The sequence below is a fragment of the Castor canadensis genome, chromosome 3, assembly GCF_047511655.1.
Source record: "Castor canadensis chromosome 3, mCasCan1.hap1v2, whole genome shotgun sequence".
Taxonomy (NCBI): Eukaryota; Metazoa; Chordata; class Mammalia; order Rodentia; family Castoridae; genus Castor; species Castor canadensis.
The window spans coordinates 156,029,742-156,052,754 of record NC_133388.1 but is presented as its reverse complement, the minus strand read 5'-3'; the positions used below and the strand labels follow the sequence as shown (position 1 = coordinate 156,052,754).

Sequence of the window (23,013 nt, the reverse complement as noted above, 5' to 3'; positions counted from 1 at the left end):
TCCATGAGGATAAGGTAGAGTGTCTCTTGTTCTCAGCTGTATTTCCAGCCCCTACGATAGGAAAATGTCAATAAATGTTTGAATGAAAAAAATGTTTAAAATATTCTTTTATGAAATAGTGGTGTTAGAGGTAGTGGTTGGTAACTTTGATTTTTAAATGTAACGAATGATTTATAGGTGTGTAAAAGTCAAAAGCTGAGAAACTTTGGATTAGTATATATTACAGCAAGTTCATTCATGGCCTCACATTTCTTGTGTGTCAGAATACAGTTTGTTCAGTGACTACTACATTTCTCTGACATCATTCCACCTGGCTTTAGAAAACTTAAAATAGTGACAGAAGCTTCGTCAGAACAAGCCTCGTTGTACAGGAGTAGAGAACAGTTAAAAATTTGAAGAAAGAAGCATATGATGCATTAGTATTAGTTTAGAGAAAGTGGCATTACTTCATTATTTAGTCTATTTCTTCATTCTAAAGACAGATATTGAGGAACATGAGAGGATGGGGCAGTTAGTGACCTTCTCGAGGTGATTTAGGAAATTTAGTAGAGATCATATTTGAATTGAGTCTTGAAGGAGGAGTAGGGGTTTATGGGAGATAAATACTTTTTTGAGAAACCTTTGTTCTCAACAAGTTTGTATCTAAAATTATGATTCAAGTTAGAATGTGATAACTGCATAAAGAGGCACAGTAAGAATTCCTTGAGTTTCTCATCTTGTTTCCAAAATGCTTGTCCATATCTGACATAGTAGTTCTCCAGTTAATATTTATTTAGCTACCTCTGTGGTTATAAATGTGGTTTCAGAGAAAGAGATAACTCTTGAGAGTGTTAGGAGAGACTTCATCAAGTATTTGGCATACGAGTTTGGTTTTTGGTGGAACAAAAAATGTTTCACAACTGTAGTTAGGAAAGGAGGCCATTCTACTCGAGCAATCAGTTCACTTGTTAGGGTAACCCCAAAGTAGCAGTGGGAAGTGGCATATGAGGGGGAGAACCAGATCATGGAGCTCCTTAAATGTTCAACGAGGGAGTATAGACTTTTTGTTCAAATGGCTAGTTTTTGAATGCGTAAAGTTACTAATTGTGATTAGTAAGCTACATTAGGTAGGTTAATTGATCAGTAATACCTAAAATAATTCAGGAAAAACAGGTGGCAAAATCAGGAAGAAATAGTAAGATAATGAAAACTTGAGTTAGCAGGTGAGAATTAACACTTCTTAGTTAGCATTTAGTGAATACTTGTTTTGTGCAGGAACAGTGCTTTGGTTGTTTAAATAAATTACCTCTGATCCTTCCATCATTTTGTAGATTGACTGAGTTTGAGAGGTTAGGTGACTTCCTTAAAGTGGCATAGCTAGATAAAGATAGACCAACCTCCAGGTACATGTGTGGTAGCATGAACCTGTAATCCTAGCACTGGAGGTAAAGTAGATTCAAGGCCAGCCTGGGCTATATAGTGAGAGCCTATCTCAAAAAAAAAAAAAAAAAGATTGACCAATAAGTGTATATTTTCCTGGCTCTAAAGCTGTGTGCTGTGCTGTATGCTACACTATATCCCAGTGTGACTAAATAGGAAGGGATACTTGCAAGATACATCTTTGATACAGATTTGACAGTATAGTAACTGATTGTAGTGAAAATGCCCAGTAGAAGTTGGGAGTCTCTTTAACAGTTGTTTATGAAAAATACTGCTCTAGGAGGAGCAGAACAAGTAAAAACAAAGGAAAAACCTGTTGCTTTCGCTTTGAAAGGAATTTGTAATCTGATAAAGAAGGTAAATTTCTATTAAAGTTTCAGAAGGGGAGTCCTTATAAGAGGTCTGACTTGTGCTAAATGAATTACAGATTATGTTTGTGGTTTCTATGCCACTCTTTTAAAAATGAAATAAATGTTATTTTAGTAAATATAAATTTTATTGTAGAAAAATACAGAAAAGCACAGGCTTTCATAATCCCACCTTTCTTAGTTTCATCTATCATTAATAGTGTTTTCTCTTTTTGTATTTATTTATTTTGCTAACAATCTCCTTTTCACATAAAGAGTTGTACATTTATAAAAATACACGGATATCAGGAGATAAGCAGTTAAACTTATTAATAGACAATTTGGATATAAGGGAATAATGTTCCAATATGTGAATAAAATACTTAACATTGCAAATCAAGATTGCAAAGCATGGGTTGGGAAAGTGGTAGAAAGCCTGCTTAGCAAGTACAGGCCCTAAGTTCAAACCCTAGTACCACCACCACTGCCACCACCAAAAAAAAGCAAGATAAAACTCTAATATTCATAACTCATTTAACATACTTGGAAAAATTTTTTAAATTAAAATCAGGGGCGCCTGGAAGTGTGGCTCTAGTGGTAGAGTGCCTAGCAAGCATAAAACACAGAGTTCAAACCTCAGTACTGCTAAAAAAAAAAAATTAAAATGAGATTTAAGCAACATTATTTGGTAAACAAGAATATTAGTTGAGAGCCTCTCTCTCTCTCTCTCTCTCTCTCTCTCTCTCTCTCTCTCTCTGTATATATATATATATATATATATATATATATATATATATATATAATGTATGTATTTTTGGAAGTACTGGGGTTTGAACTTATGGCCTTATACTTACTAGACTGGTACTTCAACCTCTTGAGCCACTCACCATCCCATTGATACTCCTATTGAAGTGAGTGAACCAATTTCCTTTCACTCTCCTTCAAACCTATTATAATCTGTACTTAGTTTGCATTTTATTGTTGTAAATAACAGCATTTTTTTTGTTGTTGTTTTTTGTGGTATTGGGTGTTGAACTAAGGGCCTTGTGCTTGCTAGGCAGGTCTAGCCCAAGGTCTCACTCTTGTATGTCCTGCAGGCCTGGACTGTGATCCTCCTCCTTGTGCTTCTCTGCATAGTTGGGGATGACAGGTGTGTGCCAACATGCCTGGCTATTAGTTGAGATGGGGGTTGGGGGGCAGTTCTTACTAACTTTTTGGCCAGGCGCATTCTGAACTGTCATCCTCCCTATGTCTGCCTCTTCAGTAACTAGGATTATAGGCGTGAGCCACTGTACCTGGTCAACAGCTTTCTTTACATTAATATTTTCCAAATCTTCTAGTGAATATGATTATGCATAAATGTAAATGTATATACTCACTACCTACATTACTGTTCCCAATACCGTAATGTTTTGTAGTTACTTTTTTCGCTTAATGTTGTATTGTGTATCTTCATAAGTGAAGAAATTCACTCATACCACATTAAAAATAAGCTTCATTTAAAAATGTTTCTTTTTTTTGACTAGGTAATGGCATGTATGAGGTACAATTCACTTATATAACAATTAAAAATAAGCTTCATTTAAAAACGTTTCCTTTATTTTTTTGACTTGGTAACACATATATCAGGTACAAATTCAAAAGGTAAAAAAGGGTATACAGTAAAAACTAAGTCTTTTTCTTCCCTGTTCCCTAGACATCCTGTTTATTTCTTTCTGTATAATCCCATTTTAATTGGCTGCATAATATTTCTTTAAGTGATATATACTAAATTTTCACACATTTAGGTTTCTGACTTTTTACAAATAGTAATGTAAGGCTAGATTACTTTATGCATCTTTTATTTCTTTTCAGAGTGGAAATGTTGGGTTAAAATATAGTTTTAGGAGGAGTGGTTGATGCTAGAAAGTCCTTCATTTAAGAGTCTTGTTAGGAAACGGATTTGAAGCTCATCTGCACAAGTGATATAATGGAAGTGGTAGGAACAGATGAGATAGTGAAGGGAGAGAGTGGAAAGAGAAGGTTGTTACAGGGATAGAAGAGCATGGGAAGGGAGTTACACTGTGATTCCCCTCCACCTTTTTTTTTTTTTTTTGGTGGCACTAGGGTTGGTAGGCAGGTGCTTTTACTTTGAGCCACTCTTCCAGCCCTTTTTTTTGAGATAGGGTCTCTCGAACTGTTTGCTGGAGCTGGCTTTGAACCGTGATCCTCCCATCTCTGTCTCCTGAGTGGCTGTGATTACAGGTGTGAGCCATAGGTGTCCGCTATACTGTGATCTTTAAACACAATGACTTCTGTGGATAAATGGGGCTGAGAGTTGTAAAATGTGACCAGTCTATTCTTCATATTCCTGTTAACTCCCTGATACAAGTCATCCTTGTTTTCCCATTGTCAACCTGTCTTTCTAGGTTTTTATTTAACTTTATGAAATAAACACAATTCAATCACTTTTAAGTGCCTGCTAAAACTTCTTCATTCATTAAGTAATATGCTAGATGGTGAATATACAGTAAAACCGAGTCTTGCTTCTTGTCACCTTGTAGCATATACTTTTTTTTAAAATTTTTATTTTATTCATATGTGCATATAATGTTTGGGTCATTTCTCTCCCCTTCCCCCCCTCACCTTCCCCCCTCCCTTCCTTAACCCCCCTTACCCCACGCTTACCAGGCAGAAACTATTCTGCCCTTATCTCTAATTTTGTTGAAGAGAGAGTATAAGCAATAACAGGAAGGACCAAGGGTTTTTGCTAGTTGAGATAAAGATAGCTATACAGGGAGTTGACACGCATTGATTTCCTGTACATGTGTGTTACCTTCTAAGTTAATTCTTCTCGAACTAACCCTTTCTCTAGTTCCTGTTCCCCTTCTCCTATTGGCCTCAGTTGCTTTAAAGTATCTGCTTTAGTTTCTCTGTGTTGAGGGTAACAAATGCAGCATATACTCTAGTGAGAGAGTTAAAAGGAGGCAATTACAGTTGTTTTTCTCTTCTCTCTCTCCTTGCTTCACTTCTCGTTTTCCCTCTCCCCTCTCTCATCTCCTTCCTTTTATGCTGGGGATTGAACCAGTCAAGTGCTCCACTACTTGAGCTACACCCCCAGCTCTCTGTCTTAACTTTCAAGAGAAAGTTAACATCTAAGGGAGCTGGGACAGAAGGTATGGGTGGTAGTGGTGGTTCTAAGCAGAGAGAACAGCATAAATGAGGCATGAAGTTGGAAATGCATATGGTATGTTAGGGATATAAGTTTGAAGTGATACAGAGGCCAAGCTTGTGGGCTGGAGGCATGGTTTAAGTTGTAGAATGCCTGCCTACCAAATGTGGAGTCCTGAGTTCAAGCCTCAGTACCTCCAAAGGAGAAAAAGAGGAAAAGGGGGAGGGAGGGGAGAGGGAAAGGGAGAGGACAAACAAGTTTGTTTATAGCAATAGGACTTTGGTTTGGCTACAGGAAAGAGAAGGGGAGTGTTGCAGTTATATTCTAGAAAGACCACATTGCAGTAGGAGAATGGGTTGGTGGGGGGAGTAAAAAAGAAGCATAAAACCTTTATGATTCTATTGGTGCAATCAGATTGGAGCAGTATAGTATGTAGAAAGGAACAACAGGAGTCAAGGGAAATACACAGATTTGAGGCTTTTTAGAAATTTAATCAATAGGACTTGGTATTTGAATGGATAGATGATTTAGATGAGAGAGAATGAGAAGCCAAATAGGATAATGTGTTGGGCGTTGTGTGGATAGTGGTACCATCACTAATATAGGAGAGCTCAGTTTGGGACTTGCCAAGTTTGTGGGCCATTGGATGTAGGGGCTCAGGAGGGAGGTCCTAGATAGAGGGACAGTTTTGGAGTTGTCTTCTGGTTATGGATGAAAATCTTATTTCTTATAATTCTGTTGGATGTGCTCAGCCACTCTGTTCTATTTTCCTCTCCCCTTTGCCCTCTAGCTCTAGTGAACTATGCTTGCAGTTTCTTGAACCTTCCGAGTTCTTATTTGCCTTCTTTCTGTACATGCTGTCTCCCTTTGACTAGGAAGCTCTTGTCTCTCTTCTACTAATTTTTGTTTTCCCTTATGACTTAGCCCAGGTGCTTCTTTTGGGAAATCTTCCCTGAATCTCCTTTTCTTCCCCTGCAAATGTTTGCTCATAATCTGAGCTAGGTAAGTACCTCTCTGAGTTTTCACAGCATTGTGTGTGCTTCTGTATCGTGGCAGTTTATATGTCTACTACAACAAATTGTTTCTTAATGGCAGACATGTTTTGTCTTTCTTTCCTCAGAAGCTAGCATTGGAACATAATAGACATTTAATTAAATTTAGAAATAAGTGTTTAGTAAAAGTGATAGCATCCAATACAGAAGCTCTTCTACTTATAAAAGAGCCTGTCTTTGTATCCATAAATTCATTTTTTTAGGTTCAGTGATTATATCCTAACTACTATGAATACCATTCTTTAATAGATGGTAGGATAGAGGAGGATATAGTTTAAAAACTTTTGTGCTAAGTGTTCTTTGTACATATAAATGAGAATTCATAATTGTATGAGACAAGGAACTTCTATATAGTGGGTTTTTAGAAGAGTTCTTTACAGGAAGGAAGTATAGCACCAAAGTGTGTGGCAAAATGCTTATTTTTTTTATATAAACCTATTGAGGTATTTTGAATACCTAAGGTATAGTCATAATAATTAGGCTACAGTTCAGCTACTGTAACAAAAGCTAAATTAAAAGTGATTCCATATAAGATAGCATTTTTCTCTTTCAATAATCTTGAAAATAGGGTTGGGGCGTGGCTCAAGCAGTAGAATGCCTGCCTCCCAAGCATGAAGCCCTGAATTCAAACCCTAGTTCAAAAAAAAAAAAAGGAAAACAACAGCAAAAAAACCCACTTTGGTATTTGGTATTCTTATTTAAAGTTTGTGACATGATGTATGCGTGTATATAAATATCTCAGTGAAATCCATTAATTTGTACAATTAATATGTGTTAAAATTATAATAAAAAGAAAAATTTAAGTTGGTGTTAAACTTTTAAAAAATAATCTTGAAAATAATCTAGGGCTAATATGCAGCTCTGCAGTGTTGGGATTTGAGGTTCCATCTGTATTTCTCTCTGCCATCATTTGGGCATTGGCTATAATAGCTCATTACAACTTTTGTGTTCTGGAAAGTCAACAGAGTATTGGAAGAAAAGGTGGAAGGTGGGTCTGAAAGTCTGAACCTTAAAGGAATCTTTAAGGGCATGATCCAGAGTTGCCTACTTCATTTCCATTTGCATCTTGATCAGAGAATGCAGTAATCACCTGTTTGCATTGGCTTCTGAGAAATGACCTTTAATTCACTCATGCTTAGCTAAAACTTCTCTAGAAGAAGAGGAAAATAGGTATTTAAGGACAGCAGTCAGCCTCACTTTGCATTCATCCTGCTTATTTTATACCTATGAGAGATTAAGTAACATTACCATTTTTTAAATTCTGTACCTATATATTAATTATAATCTCCAAACTTAAAATGCAAGATTATGAAATCATTTTTTTGTCCTATTTCAGGGAAGATTAACCTGAACACATTGTTTTGGTCTGTTGATAAGCTTGATAATCTTTGCAGCTTGAAAAGAGTCTCAGCCATTCTAAATGTAAATAATGTGAAGCATTCTTCTTGTGGTGAACTTAGAACACTAGGCAAAATGTTAGTTGACCGAATTGCTAGAAAAAGTTGATGTAAAATAGTTCAGAAACAATGTGAAAATGCTCTTTTGTTACTGTCACAGAGCTGCATTTGTTTTATTCTACATCAAATGTTATAATAGAGATAATATGTACTAAGTGTAATTTGCTATCCATTCTTTTATTATGATAAACTCTTAGTTTGTGGATTATTTTTTAATTTGGGAGAGAAGGTCTCTGATACCTTGATGTTAGTTAAGTTTAGCAAAGTATGCTAATTTAAGTACAGATTTATAATCTTATCTGTAATTTCAAAGATTGAAAAAATGGCAGAAAAATCTGCCCTGAGTTCATTTGCTCATACAATCCAGTTATTTAGTGTGAATGTTGATACATCTGGCTGTAGAAATATATTTTGGTGGTACTGGGGCTTGAACTCAGGGCCTCACACTTGCTAGACAGATACTCTTCCACTTGAGCCACTCTGTTTTTGATTATAAGATACTGCCCAGAAGCCACTAGAGGTCATAAGTAATATGCAATATTTGCATAATACTACCTTTTAAAAACCAAGAAGGTCAGGATTTTGAAAGGCAAGTGGCTCTAGAGGTTTCAGATAAGGGAATTTGGTGGATCTATAGTGGTCTAGGCAGAACATGATCAAGAGGTAAATGCACTACCCAAAATTTTATGCCAGTTGAGAAACTTACTGCATTTTTATTTGATGATGTGGAGTTTATTTATTTTTCTGTGTTGAGAATCAAACCCAGGTCCTTGTATATGTTAGGCAAGTGCTCTATCACTGAGTTACATTCCCAGCCCTGTAGTTTATTTTAAGGTTATTAGTGACATTTGAGTGAAAAAAAATTAAAGTTGTGTATATTTTGAATTGAAAAAGAATATTTTCTCTTTCTTATTATCTCTTAGGTTTTCTCTTCAACAAAATCGGAGAACAAGAGGGTGGAACAGGTTCTGCCCAGAAAGGGCCAGGGGTGGCCCAAATAATGTGTACACATGAGAGTAAATGTAAAAACGATAAAATAGAAAAAAAAAAGAAAAAATGTTTTCCTTACAGTATGTCTTCTCCCTCCCTTTTTTAAAGCAAAGTTCTCATATAGATGTGGTTCGCTTTCCATGTGTGGTTTATATCAATGAAGTCCGAGTCATACCCCCAGGAGTAAGAGCCCATAGCAGTCTACCTGACAACAGAGCATATGGGTAAGTCAACTCTGTTTGTAAAACTATTTTTTTCACTAAAGATTCTCAGAAACATGCGAGCATACATACGTGTGCCTGCTTGTGTGTGTGTGTGTGTGTGTATTTCAGTATCTCAGTGCTGGGGATCAAACCCAGGGTCTCATGCATGCTGGGTAAGCACTCTACCACTGACCTATGTTTCCAACCCAGGATGAAGTCTTTTTAACTTGACTTTTCCCTTTAAAATAAATAAGAATTAATTTGAATATTTAGAAATCCTTTTTTTTTTTTAATCACACTTTACTGTTGTGTTTTTTTGAGGGGGGACTGGGAGTCTAACATGCATTTGTAGCTTATGTGTTCATTTTATTGATGCTGTGGATAACTCAATTTCTATTACATAAAAAGTTAAATCTGCCACTTCATGTGAGTGTAATGGGACACATTCAAAGTTAAAAGCTTGGTTCTTTCTAATTGTGAAAAATAGTTGGATGTTTATAGAAATAGATATAATATCTTCAGATGTGCCATTCAAAAATTAAAACACAAAGTAAAACAATAAGAATATTTAATGTTTATAATGAGGGATCATTATAGTTAACTTCATACTGTTTTTCCATGTTTAAGAAAATTAAAACTCGGCTGGAGATGTGGCTCAAGTGGTAGAGTGCCTGCCTAGCAAACACTAGGCCCTGAGTTCAAACCCCAATACCACCAACAAAAAAAAAAGAAAATTAAAACTCATGTTTTCCTCCCATATGTTTCCCCACTTTTCCTATAAAGGGAGATGCTCATAGAATGGAAAAGACAGGGTAATGATATGAATTACCCTGTATTTTCATACTGCTTTTGTCAAGAAAGGTCTGTTAGTTATGTTTCCTATCTATAACAAATTATAGCAAGTTTTAGCTGCTTAAAATAGTAAACATTTATACATTGTTTCTAAGAATCAGATATCTGACAGTGTTTTAGCTGGCTCAGGTTCTCTGACCTGCAGGTCAGAGCTGTAGTTTCAGAAGATTTGAGTGGAGCTGGAAAGTTTTCTTGGAAACTCACTAATGTGGCTGTTTGTAGGAGGCTGGAGATCCTCTCCATTTGGATCCTTCCTGCCCATGTTATGACATAGCTTCCTCCAGAGAGAGTGATCTAAGAGTGAGAGATCATGCCTAGAAAGAAGCCATAATCAGCATGTTCTTTAATTAGTATTGGAAGTGATGCACTGCTATTCTTAATCATAATCTGTTGAGGACATACCCTACATAGAGTGTGAATACCAGGAAGCAGGGGTCATTGGGGACCATCTTGGAGGCTGGCTACCACAGTAGGCAAAATAGGTCTCTGCCATTAGCATCAGTGGCAGAAATGTATTTACATAATGTATTTACATTTTCTCTGTTCTTTTTCTTTCTCTTCCTTTTTCTTAGCTGAGGATGAATGGCTGTTCATATTGTAATAACTCCAAATATAAAAAATACCAAAAACATCTTTACACATGGTTGATATGTTACAGAACAATAAAACAAAGGATTAATGGAGTAATCAAAATACATGATTCAGGAAGTCTGTTTTCTCAAAGTTGAAAGTAATGTTTAAGATTAAAAGATACTTGTGCAGAATACTTTACAAGTGTTATTTTTTTTCATTATAAAACTCAGAAATAAACAGGTAAAATTAAAATTCCTGGAGGTTAGTTTTTTAGTTACTTAAATGAGTTCTAAGCTTTAGTGCAATTAAGCAGGGTTTTATGATACAGGCCTATAATCCCAGCACTCAAGAGGCTGGGCAGGAGAATCTTGAGTTCAAGGGCAGCCTGGGCTACATAGTGAGTTCTAGGCCATTGTGAGCTACATAGTGAAAAAAAAAAGTTTTGTACAAGCAAAAACATTACCTTTTTCTTTTCTGGTGGTTCTGGGGATTGAGCCTGGCATCTTACATGTTTTAGACTAGTGCTCTACCATTGAGCTATATCACCAACATTAAAATTTTTAAATGTTTAGGGCTGGGTGCAGTGTCTCATGTCTGTAATACTAGCTACTCTGGAGGCAGAGATTGGGAGGATCAAGACTTGAGGCCACCTTGGTTAAAAAGTTACTCAGTACTGCAAAAGAGAAAAAAAAATTGTTACTGAGACCCCATCTAACAGTAAATCTGGGTGTATGTGGTGGCTTGCGCTTGTCATTCCAGCTGTGCTGGAAGCCTAAGTAGGAGGATAGCAGTCCAGGCTAGCCTGGGCAAAAAATATTAGACCCTATCTGAAAGTAACTACAGCAGAAAGGGCAAGAGGCATGGTTCAAGTGGTAGAGCATTGCCTAGCAAGCAGTGAGGCCCTGAGTTCAAACCCTAGCATTGCCAGGAAAAAAAAAAAAGATTGTTCTTTAAATGTTTAAGGTAAATACCAAGAGCAATTCTAGAAGTAGTATACGGTAGTCTTAAGATTTAAACAATAAAATATGCAGTTAACGATTCAACAAAATTTTATTTATATCCAATTCTCAAGTAACCAACTGTTCACTTTAAGTATTATTGAAAGTAAATTTTTAATCAAAATCACCAAGATCATTTCAATTGTTTTTGTTGTTGTTGTTGTTAAATCTTAAGACTTGTATAGTAATTCTCAGATTGCTCTTAACTTTGTACTGTGTTTTTTTGTTTTAATAAAGGAAATAATTATTACAAAGATGACATTTTGATGTTTTATTCACAGGGAGACATCTCCACACACATTTCAGTTAGACTTATTCTTCAACAATGTAAGCAAACCAAGTGCTCCAGTGTTTGATAGGTTGGGAAGGTATGTATCTGCTTGGTAATTTCATCAAAAGCTTCATGAGTTAGAAAGCAAAATTTTTATTCTTCTCATAGAAGTAAAGGATGTATCTGGTGGTAAACCCAAGAATGTAGTGCTTAACTTTATTAACTGACAATAGGAAACAAATATCAAATTCCTAAGACAATATTAAGTTTATAAAACAAAAATTTAAATATGTGAAACATTAGCCATCTTTCATTTGCTTAATATGCATGCATTTTATATACACATGGTACTGTCACATGATATGTTAGAAACCTAATTTTGAAAACACTTTGTTTTTTTTTTGGTGGTACTTGGTTTGAACTTGGCCTTACACTTGCTTGGCAGATGCTTTACCACATGAACCACATCTCAGCCCTGCTTTTTGATTCTTGAAAAGCCTACATAAATGCAATGAAAGCTAAAATTTTGTGTGTGCCTTTTATATTGCACTGATGTTAAATTTGAAATTCCATGGTCACAATGAAAGCACATTATATACATTTATCGAAATACACAATGAAACCCCTGACATTAATAAAAAAAAGACAAGAAAAATTTCATGGTCAAGTTTCATGAGATTGGTTAATAGATACTCTCTTTTTTGTTATTTAATACATGCTAGACTTTAAAACTGGATGTTAGGGCTAGCCAAGTGGCTAGGCCTGTCTGCCTAGCAAGCATGAGTGGTTCTCTGCTAGGGCTATATATTAGAATTAATTGGGGGCTTTTAAAAAACAACTGATGTCTGTACTTAACCAGAAACCAATTAAAATCTTTATGAGTTTGATTTATACTTCCTTTCATGATGTTCTGGGGGGCAGTAATTAAGCCCAAACTTTGTGGTTTATTAAATCTAAACAAAAATCTAGCATTTGTATTGAAATATTTGAATCTAGAAAGACTTCGTCAAAATTTGTGACGTTTGGTGTTTGAGACTATGTTTATTCCTACTCTTTTGGCAGCCTGGAATATGATGAGAATACTTCTATCATCTTTAGACCCAACTCAAAGGTAATTGTGGAAGTCAGTTTTCACCTTGTCACTGTTATTTGCGCTTTCAAAGTTTTTGATCCAGATAAATCAGTGATGCAGAATTTGCTTCTAATTCTGTCATTTCTCGTCTGTGTCCTCTTGCATGCAGAAGCTATAAAGCTATACTTTATAATGCCATTCTCTAAAGAGTCTAAAGACCTCCGATCCATGATTTTATGCTTGAGTCTGCAAGAGGCCAGCATTTTTGTCTTCCCTTTTTTCATGTATGTGCAGAAGTTCAGAATATTGAGGCAGGTAAATTATTATTAGATGCTACTATGCCTTAATTAAAGTTTCTTTCCTTTTTTTTTTTTTTTTTTTTTTTTTGTAGTACCTACTTTACGCTTGCTACGCAGGTGCTTTATCACTTGAGCCATTCTGCCAACCCCTTTTTTGTGTTGATCTCTTACACTATTTGTGTGGGCTGGCTTCAAACCTTGATTCTCCTGATCTCTGCCTCTTGAGTAGCTAGGATTACATGTGTCAGCCACTGGTCTCTGCTTAATTAAGATTTCTTCAAAATACGTATTTCATAGTTTTTCGTATCAGTAGTATGCTTTATTTTTCAAGTGTCATTCTAGAAGCATCTAATGGAAGATATGAAATGCAAATCTCAGTTTGCTGTTTGATTTTGGAGCATGGTATTTAATTCTGTGTATCCTGTTTAGATTAAAAGTTACCTTCCTTATCTGTTTGTCTTACTTCCAGTGGGATTTAGATTTCTGATAAGAGTTGTTTTCCATCGCTGAGCATAGTCTTTGATTTTTCTTCTGAGTCTTTCCTCATTTTTCCTGTGTAGCCTAGCAAGGAGAATAATAATTACTTTCATCCTTATTGTGCCCCCAGAAGGGGCACAGAAATCAAGGGTTTTGGCTTCTGATACAGGTTGCTTTTTTGACACTCTGGTTTTCTTAATCATTGAAAGGCAATGATCATGTTAGCTCTGACTACCTCTCATGGTTATTGATCTGGTGATTAATGTAAATAAGCTCTGAAAAGCATAAGTTGTAATTTTTTATTCTATTGGCACTCTTTGATTTTTTTTTAGGAGAAAATTTCTTTACAAAAACAATTCGTTAGCCAGGTATAGTGGTGCATGCCTGTATCCCAGAACTTGGAAAGCTGAGGCAGGAGGATTGGGAATTCAAAGCCTAGCCTAGGTTACTCAGTGAGATTGAGGTGAGTCACACTTTTGAACAGGAGTTGACATAAGCTATCGAACTGGAAAGTTGTAGTTTTATGTTGGATTTAGTTTCAGAAACTGCAGAACTATAGAAAAGCTTTGTTTCTGTGTGAATTGACCATTTGCATTTTCAGCATGCTTTTAAAGGCTTCAGTTGAACCATAAACTAATTTGACTTAAGTTTACTTATGGCATAGTGAAATATTAATTTGTACAATTTTTTTCTGTAAAAATCAGGTGAATACAGATGGTCTGGTGCTAAGAGGCTGGTACAACTGCCTGACACTGGCAATATATGGATCAGTGGATAGAGTGATAAGTCATGACAGAGATTCTCCACCTCCGCCTCCACCTCCACCTCCACCTCCCCAGCCACAGCCAAGTTTGAAAAGGAATCCAAAACATGGTGAGAATTTTAAATTTGTTTTCGCCAGTGAAACTTATCCCTATTGTACTAAGAAAACCTAATTCAAAGAGCTTTTCTATCTTTTGAACTTTGTGTGAGATTTGACATGATATGTCTGTCTCCTATTCTTTCCTTAAGAATTTATTTTTATGTTAAGGTACTTACATTTTATATTCTACCTGTACTTTCTTGGAGAGCTTTTTATTTATTTTTATATCTGTTATCATTTATTTTAAAAAACACCCTCCTCTCATGCTGGGAATCAAATCTAGGGCTTGGGCATGCTAGGCAAGCACTTTATCACTGAACTACATCCCTCGCTAGAGATCTTTTCAAATCACCTGAGGAGATTTATTTCCCATTTAAAATATTTTAATGAAGCTGGGCAAAGTGGCTTATGCTTGCTGGTTGAGATAAGGGTAGCTATACAGGGCATTGACTCACATTGATTTCCTGAGCGTGTGTGTTACCTTCTAGGTTAATTCTTTTTGATCTAACCTTTTCTCTAGTACCAGTTCACCTTTTCCTATTGGCAGATAGGGCCTTTTTATAACTTTCTCTGGCTGACTCTGCCTCCTGAGTATCTGGGATTACAGTTGTGTACCACTGTGCTCACTATCGTTTTCCTTTAATCCTTCTTTGCTTATTTGTCTTTTTCACCAGATTGCAAGCTCTTTATGAGCAGAGAATATCTTTTACTTATATTTGTGCCTTACAGTATAGTAACTGTTCCTAAAATTTTATTATGTTTACTGACTTTGTGTGTGTGTGTGGTACTGGGGATCGAACCCAGGGTTTTGTACGTGCAAAGCACATGCTCTATTACTAAAGTATACTCCCATCCCATACTGTAGTTTATTTAACCTTTCATGTATTGAAGGACATTTTAGTAGCTTCCAATTTTTGCCTATTACAAAAGAAGCTGCACATTTGTGTACATTTTCCTGCACAAAAATAGGTTTTTATTTTTTTAGGGTTATGCTGTAGAGAGGTGTATGTTATATATTGGTGTGTGGGAAGTTAGGAATTCTGACGTTACCAATATAGAATTTTTGTTAAGATTCCTTTTTGGAGTCTTAGCAAAATTTATTTATCAGTAAATTCATTTCAGTTCTAAGAAAATTGAAGAACAGTTAGAGCCCAGCACCAGTGGCTTATGCCTGTGAATCCTAACTACTTGAGAGACAAGAGATCAGGAGGATTGAAGTTTGAAGCAAATAGTTCATGAGACCCTATCTTGAAAATATTCAACACAAAACAGGGCTGGCTGAGTGGCCCAAATGGTAGAGTGCCTACTTAGCAAGTATGAGGTCCTGAGTTCAAATTCCTGCACAACCAAAACAAAAAAGAAAGTTTGGTACATGTTCCTGAATACTTATGTTAATGGGGTTTTTCTCAGGAATGCATTTCAAATTTGTTTGGATGGATAAATCTTAATTAATACAGCTTTATTAGTAAATTCTGAAGATAAAAATTCAAATGATGGAGAACATTTTTCATGTATTCATTTCACTACACTTTAATAATCTGAAAGTTTTTTTTCCTGTCTCTAATAAAACTCTAGCTGATGGTGAGAAAGAAGGTCAGTTTAATGGAAGCCCTCCAAGACCACAGCCACGAGGACCTAGAACTCCTCCAGGACCCCCTCCACCTGATGATGATGAAGATGATCCTATGCCTTTGCCAGGTATAAAATCAGTGCTATGGAGTTTTCCTCACTGATTAGTGTTAAGTTAATGCTTTTTTTTTTTTTTTTTTTGGGTGGGGCAGGAGTTTGAACTCAGGACTTCAGGCTTGCATAGCGGGCATTCTGCCATTTGAGTGACATCTCCAGTCCATTTTGTTCAGTTATTTTGGAGATGGGGTCTTGGGAAGTATTTGCCCAGGATGATCTTGAACATTGATCCTCTTGATCTTAGCCTCTCAGGTAGCTAGGATTACAGGTGTGAGCCACTGGCACTTGGCCTAGTGCTTGTTTTAATCAAATTTTTTATTAGTGTATATTAGTTGTACAGAAATGGGTTTCATTCTGACATTTCATACATGTACTTTGATGTATTTCCTATATCCCCCTACCATTAAAACTAGATGCTGGTAATTAAATGTTTTTGAATGTTCCCTCTCTTTCATCCTGTCTAGGATTTCCTTTTTTTCTTTTTGGTAGTTCAGGAGTTTTGACTCAGGGCCTTGGGCTTGCTAGGCAGGTGCTCTACCACTCGATCCATAACCTCACCCACCTTTTGTTTTTCTGTTGGCAAGTGAATGTCTTACAAAATCAGTTAATTAATTTGAAGGTGTATCAACAGTGCTTTTTTTGTACTGAGGCAGTACTGAAGTTTGAACTCAAGGCCTCAAGCTTGCTAGGCAAGTGCCGTACCACTTGAGTCACATCTCATGCCCCCAACAATACATTGACTACAAAGGGTTGATGTGCTATAATGGTATGTGTGGATGAGTACCAGTTAAAAGTAAGCAGTGTGTACTAGAAGAGATCAAAATCTGTATATGTACCTAGTAACTAAAAAGAAAAGGATTAGCTTATCTAGAACATAAAATAGTATGCTTTATTCTCACTGTATGAAATTATGTTGTATATACTCTTTTTAAATAATGTGTACTCCTAGTATTTTTTTAAAGCAAATAATTCTGCCTTTTTATTTTATTTTTTTTTATGGTACTGGGGATTGAACTCAAGGCCTCACACTTACTATGTAAGCTCTCTACCACTTGAGCCATACCTCCAGCCCCTCTGCTACTTTTGTAAAATGACATTTTATGAGCTAAATCATCCAATATGTCATTGAGCAGCTACAGTATCATCATGATGCTTCATGTTATTTAAAGCATTAAAATAAACTGCCTTAAATCTCAATTTTTTTCAGTATCTAGTGACAAGGAAGAGGATGCACCTCATCGAGAAGATTACTTTGAGCCCATTTCTCCTGATCGGAATTCTGTTCCCCCTGAAGGTCAGTATTCTGATGAGGGAGAAGTAGAAGAGGAACAGCAAGAAGAAGGAGAAGATGATGATGATGATGTGGATGTAGAGGAAGAAGAGGATGAGGATGAGGATGACCGTCATACAGTAGACAGTATCCCTGAGGAGGAGGAGGAAGATGAAGAGGAAGAAGGTGAAGAGGATGAAGAAGGTGAAGGTGGGTTATATTATTGAGGATTTTGGCTTTAAGAACTGGAAATTAACTAGATGTAGCTTTGAGCATTGCAAGAGAATTTATAGCAAAGATAAACGGGTTTCAAGAAACTCAAGGGTTACATACATAGGTCTAAAGACATTACTAGAAATGAGGTTTCCATCTCTTTTGTGTGTCTACTTTAGTCTGTCTGTCACCTAGTTTGTTTACTTGCTCCACAGCCCTAATCTCTTTTGTTTACCTAACTTGCCTAAACTACCTGACTGTCTCAGTCCCATTTCCAATTTCCTGGGAGAGAGATTCTGTTTGACTTGCTACAATGTGAGTTGCTCCTTGATCCCATCGGCTTGGCCATGTCATATAGAAACTATATTATGATTAGGGATTTTCGTAGGTGTTTTCCGTGTAAGAAGTGGTAGTAGTAGTATAAACTGGTTATAATTCCTAAACTTGTGGCACTTAGATGTTTTAGCAAAAAGTTATATTGTTTTTAGAAATTCAGGGGAAAACATTCTCATTTACACAAGTGCATATGGCAGTATGTTGCAGTCCTTTAATTACATTTTATTTGAAAGCAATAAGTAAGAGAGATTGAGTTGTTTGTATGTAATGTTGAAGCATTTATGCAAAATGACAGCTAATCTGCCTTTTTAAAAAAACAGTAGTGAGGATCATTTCAGAATCACAGGGACCCTTTTACAACATACACAAATAATGAGGTTATTGAGTGATATTTTTCTTAACTTTCTCCATTCCCAGATTACCAAATAATTCTTTTAAAATTTATTGTATGTGACTGGCAAATAGTTGTTACATTTCATCCACCCAGGACAGCTTGGCAGAGAAGGTGAGAGAAGGGGGCTGGTTGATTTGCTTTATAATATTAGACATATAAAAAATACCAAAAGACACTCTGTCTTAGCTCAGAGCCAGACCTCTGTAGGCCTTAATCTTTCCAGATGGGAGTATATTGCTAAGGTTTAGTCAAGAGAGGGCTGCAGGAATTCTCTGGAAGCATTTTCTTTTCTTTTCTTGGGCCATTATTGCTCATCTCCATTTTACTATTGCCAGGTAATAGAGTGTTCAAAAGTAAAACAAATAAATTTTCTCTCTTCAGTTCTGTTTGACATATAATAAAAAGGTACACATATGTAGTGATAAGAAAGCTTTATTTTGGCAAAATGAGCATTTTAGATGAACAAATTTTCTATAAGAATGTGACAGACCTAGGAATCTGTTGTATAAACACAGGTTTAAAATTCGAGAATATGAAATAGAAAAAGAACCTACAATTTTTTTCTGAAAATATTTAACTTTAATTACTGCATTAATTCTTACTTAACTTTAATAATCTTTGCACACCATATTTTTTTTCATCTTAAAAACCATCTCTTGGTCTGGTGGAGTAGCTCAAGTGGTAGGTAGAGCTCCTGCTCAGCTAGTGTGAGGCCCTAAGTTCAGACCCCAGTACTGCCAAAAAAACAAAACAAAACAAAAAACAAAATCTCTCAAGAGGGTAAACTTAATTTCTTCCTTCCTGAGAGAGGTATTTTTGTTACTTTGAGACATTTTGAATTTTATTTCTATGAGGAAAAGATACTCTAGTGTAGTTAGTTATAAAGCTAAACAGATCAAATAGAAGAATTTGCTTTAAAAAAGTTTGTCCATAATTATTCTATTAGAAATTATGAAACATTAGCATTTGTTGATATGAGAGGAAACAGGTTTTTTTAATTGAGAAAATCATTAATTCTTAATGTTTGACATACTATGAAATAAACAGTTTTTTGAGAATCAAAATTTATGCACTAAGCAGCAATGATGTAGTACTTAAATATTATTTGTACTTATTTTCAGGGGATGATGGTTATGAACAAATTTCCAGTGATGAAGACGGAATTGCTGACTTGGAACGGGAAACCTTTAAATATCCAAACTTTGATGTTGAGTACACTGCTGAAGACCTAGCATCTGTCCCTCCTATGACATATGATCCATATGACAGAGAACTGGCACCACTCTTATACTTCAGCTGTCCCTACAAGACTACTGTTGAAGTTGAAATCAGTAGAATGAAGGATCAAGGTCCAGATAAAGAGCATTCAGGGGCAATAGAAGCCTCAGTGAAGTTAATAGAACTGTTAGATTTATACCGGGAAGATAGAGGTGCAAAATGGGTAACAGCTCTAGAAGAAATTCCAAGTTTAATAATAAAAGGGTTAAGCTATTTGCAATTGAAAAACACAAAGCAAGACTGCCTTGGCCAGTTGGTAGACTGGACTTTGCAAGCTTTAAATCTACAAGTAGCCTTTCGCCAACCCATCGCCTTAAATGTCCGACAGCTGAAAGCTGGGACCAAATTAGTGTCCTCATTAGCAGAATGTGGGACTCAAGGAATCACAGGATTGCTCCAGGCAGGAGTGATCAATGTATTATTTGAGCTCCTATTTGCTGATCATGTTTCATCTTCTCTTAAGTTAAATGCTTTTAAAGCTTTGGACAGTGTCATTAGTATGACAGAAGGAATGGAAGCTTTTTTAAGAGGTAGGCAGAATGAAAAAAGTGGCTATCAAAAACTTCTGGAACTCATACTTCTGGATCAGACTGTGAGAGTTGTCACTGCTGGTTCAGCTATTCTTCAAAAATGCCATTTTTATGAAATCTTATCAGAGATTAAAAGACTTGGTGACCATTTAGCAGAAAAGATGTCATCGGTTCCTAACCACAGTGAACCTGATAATGACGCAGATGCTGGACTTGAGAGAACAAACCCAGATTATGAAAATGAGGTAGACTCTTCTATGGACATAGATCTTTTGGAATCCTCAAATATAAGCGAAGGGGAAATAGAAAAGCTTATTAACCTCCTAGAAGAAGTTTTTCATTTAATGGAAACTGCACCTCATACAATGATCCAGCCTCCAGTTAAGTCTTTTCCAACGATAGCACGAATTACTGGACCTCCAGAAAGAGATGATCCATACCCTGTTCTCTTTAGGTAAGACGTATGTGTCTTTTGGGAAATAGGTTTCACAGATCACTGGAGGTAATGATTTTGTTTTTATCTGTTGGTATATAATGTATAATTGTGTAAGGATACTTGATATTTTAAAGTTGATAGTATTGAAACTGAGCAGTATGTTACTGGGAATGAGCTTATTCATGTGAGCACTTAACAGCAGAATTGGGAACATAAGAAAAAGATAATAAATAAGAACAATGCTTGTATAGCATGTCTGTAAGCAAAAATAAATGAGAAACTGCTTAGTTGCTTCTGGAAAGGTGGTAGAAAGGGATGGCATAGGGAGAAGTGAGCTTTTCTGTTGATATCCTTTGTATTTTACTATTCCATTACAGTGTAAGTTGATACAGTAGGTTTTTAAATTGTTTTAATTTTTATGTTTTTTTTTAGAGGATAAAAATGTTTATTCTCCTGTTTTATGTTTAGCAAGGATGTTGAAAAAATGATGGATGTCAGAGTACATATTACATTCAGGAGAATTTTGTTTTAATTTTTGCTTTGTCTTTTGCCATTTCCCCATAATTAATTTTCTAACTAATATAAAAATGGAAAAAGCACTTTTATGATTTTATCACTTATTTCTGTGATTAGTTTTTGTCTTGATTTGGATCCATGTATTTTATCAGGGAATGGGGTAATTTTTGTCTACCTTGAAATCTGTACCTGTATCTGTCTGAGTTTAGCTACAGCTGTTAGGCCTCGTAATCCTGAAGTATAACTTGAGTCAGAGTCTTGGGTTTAGGTTCTTAGTGTGAGGTTGTTCTAGGACACAGAAATGCATGAGGAGAGTAAGATAAGAGACAAAAAAAGCCAGTGAAGGAGGTGTTAGTAAACTTATTGTTGCTTTGCATTATGGGGGCTCTGAGGGCCCTCTGAAGAGCTGGCTGAAATGTGTCTCCTACTTATCCCACTGACTGACTAGGCAGGGGCATTTGTCTGCCAACACTTTCCTCCTCAGGCTAAACAAACTTTAACTCCTCCATGCTTCTGAGATGCTCCTCCTTGTGGTGTGAAAACTTCTAGAGAAAGTTCTAAGAAAGAAGAGTAGAAGGCCCAAGGTGAATACTTCAGGCTGAATTCTGGCACCCACAAAGACTGAATAGTCAATGTCAGTGACACAGGGAAGTCAACGATGGAACCTTGGAGAGCACTAATATGTAAATGGTGGACAGAGTAGGAGCTGAAGCAGTATTAGAAGGATTAGAGGATAAACTAGAACTAGGAGAGAATAATGGTATAAAATTGAGAAAGAATAATTTCAGGAAGAAGTGAATGGCTTGTGTCAAATACAGTTGAGAGGTTTAGAAAATAAGGACAGGATTTTGTGTAGTGACTTTTGTAGTATAGATTGCAATTTGGAACTTTGGCAGAGTGGATGAAGATCACTGGAAAATGAGAATGTGAAAACAGTAGGTTACTGTTTTAAGATATTTGGCTAGGGGAGGAAGTTAGAAATGGGATGCTGGGGTTAAAAAGATTATTTTTCAGGAATGGGAGAGCACATTTGTGGGCTGGGAAGAATGACTCATTTAAAACATCAGTGGAAGTCAGGCATGGTGTTTCAAATCTATAATCCCAACTATTTGTGAGGTGGAGATTGACCAGCCTGGGCAAAAAGTTAGTGAGGCCCCCATCTCAGTAAACAAGTTGTTGTAATAGTGTATGCCTGGGAAAGGTAGATAGGAGCATTTTGGTCGGAGGACTGTTGGGGCAAAAAGTGTGAGACCCTATCTGAAAAATAACTAAAATAAAAATCTGGGCATGACTTAAGTAGTAGACGAAACACAAGGCCCTGCATTCAAACCCCAGAACTGCCCTCCCCCACCAAAAAAAAAAAAACAAAAAAAAAACCCACCAAAAAAACCCAGTGAAGAGGGAGATGTTTCTAGTGCAGGAGTAAGAGATATTAACTCCTGGAACAAGGTTTGGTAGATGAGGTCAAGAAGAGAAGTGTAAGATTTTGGCCTTGGACAGGAGAAAGGAAATCTTGTGGTTGTGCAAAGTAGATACATTTGTAGTGTTGGAGATAAAGGCACTTACTTCTTACTGAAAACTTAATTTTTAACAACATAGTAGATAAACTCATACACTGAGGGTGACTGAAGGTAGTGACTGTAAGTAAGGAAAGAGATGATTCTTGAAGTCACTTAGGAGAGACTAGTAATTAACTGCTTTTTTTTTTTGGCAATACTGGAGTTTGAACTCAGGGCTTCACACTTGCTAAGGAGGTGCTTAGCAAGCCACTCCACCAGCCCTTTTTTTGTGAAGGGTTTTTTCGAGATAGGGTCTCAAGAACTATTTGCTTGGATTGGCTTTGAAATGCAATCCTCCTGATCTATGTCTCTTGAGTAGCTAGGATTACAGGCGTGAGCCACTGGCACCCAACTAACTGCCTTTTAAATGTTCTTTTGCCCCCATATCTGGAGGAGAAGATATGTATGAGTATCAGACTAGAGGAAGGAAATAAAGGACCTGGGATTTTGTGCTAAGGAACTTGGATTGTATTTTTACAATTAGGAGAATCTTGAATATTTTGGAGTGGCAGATCTGCTTAAAGCAGTGTTCTAAAATTTTATGTTGCAACATATATTGTGATGGAAAAGCAATTGGAGTTATTAGGTAATTAATCTAGACTGAAGAGTCTAGATATTAACTACTTGGCCTAATATAGTGGAACTTACCAAAAATGGAAAACTGAATGTGCTAATATCGAGAGTTTGTGAAAGCAGTTTCTAGGATTTGGCACTGGGACCTTGTAGGTAAGAGATTGTGAGAAGGAGCTAGCAGTGTTTTGAGGTTTCTAGT

General features: G+C 36.3%; 1 protein-coding gene across 2 annotated transcripts in view; it reads left to right on the top strand.

The window, feature by feature from the left end:
- The window catches only part of Virma (vir like m6A methyltransferase associated), a 52,626-nt gene that overhangs the window by 1,080 nt on the left and 28,533 nt on the right, over positions 1–23,013 (top strand). For both annotated transcript variants that reach the window (XM_020156979.2, XM_020156978.2), the window contains exons 2-8: positions 8,525–8,640; positions 11,324–11,410; positions 12,376–12,424; positions 13,866–14,034; positions 15,599–15,721; positions 16,917–17,189; positions 19,044–20,184. In XM_020156979.2, coding sequence (XP_020012568.2) covers positions 8,525–8,640; positions 11,324–11,410; positions 12,376–12,424; positions 13,866–14,034; positions 15,599–15,721; positions 16,917–17,189; positions 19,044–20,184 — 1,958 coding nt within the window. The remainder of the gene's footprint in view (positions 1–8,524; positions 8,641–11,323; positions 11,411–12,375; positions 12,425–13,865; positions 14,035–15,598; positions 15,722–16,916; positions 17,190–19,043; positions 20,185–23,013) is intronic.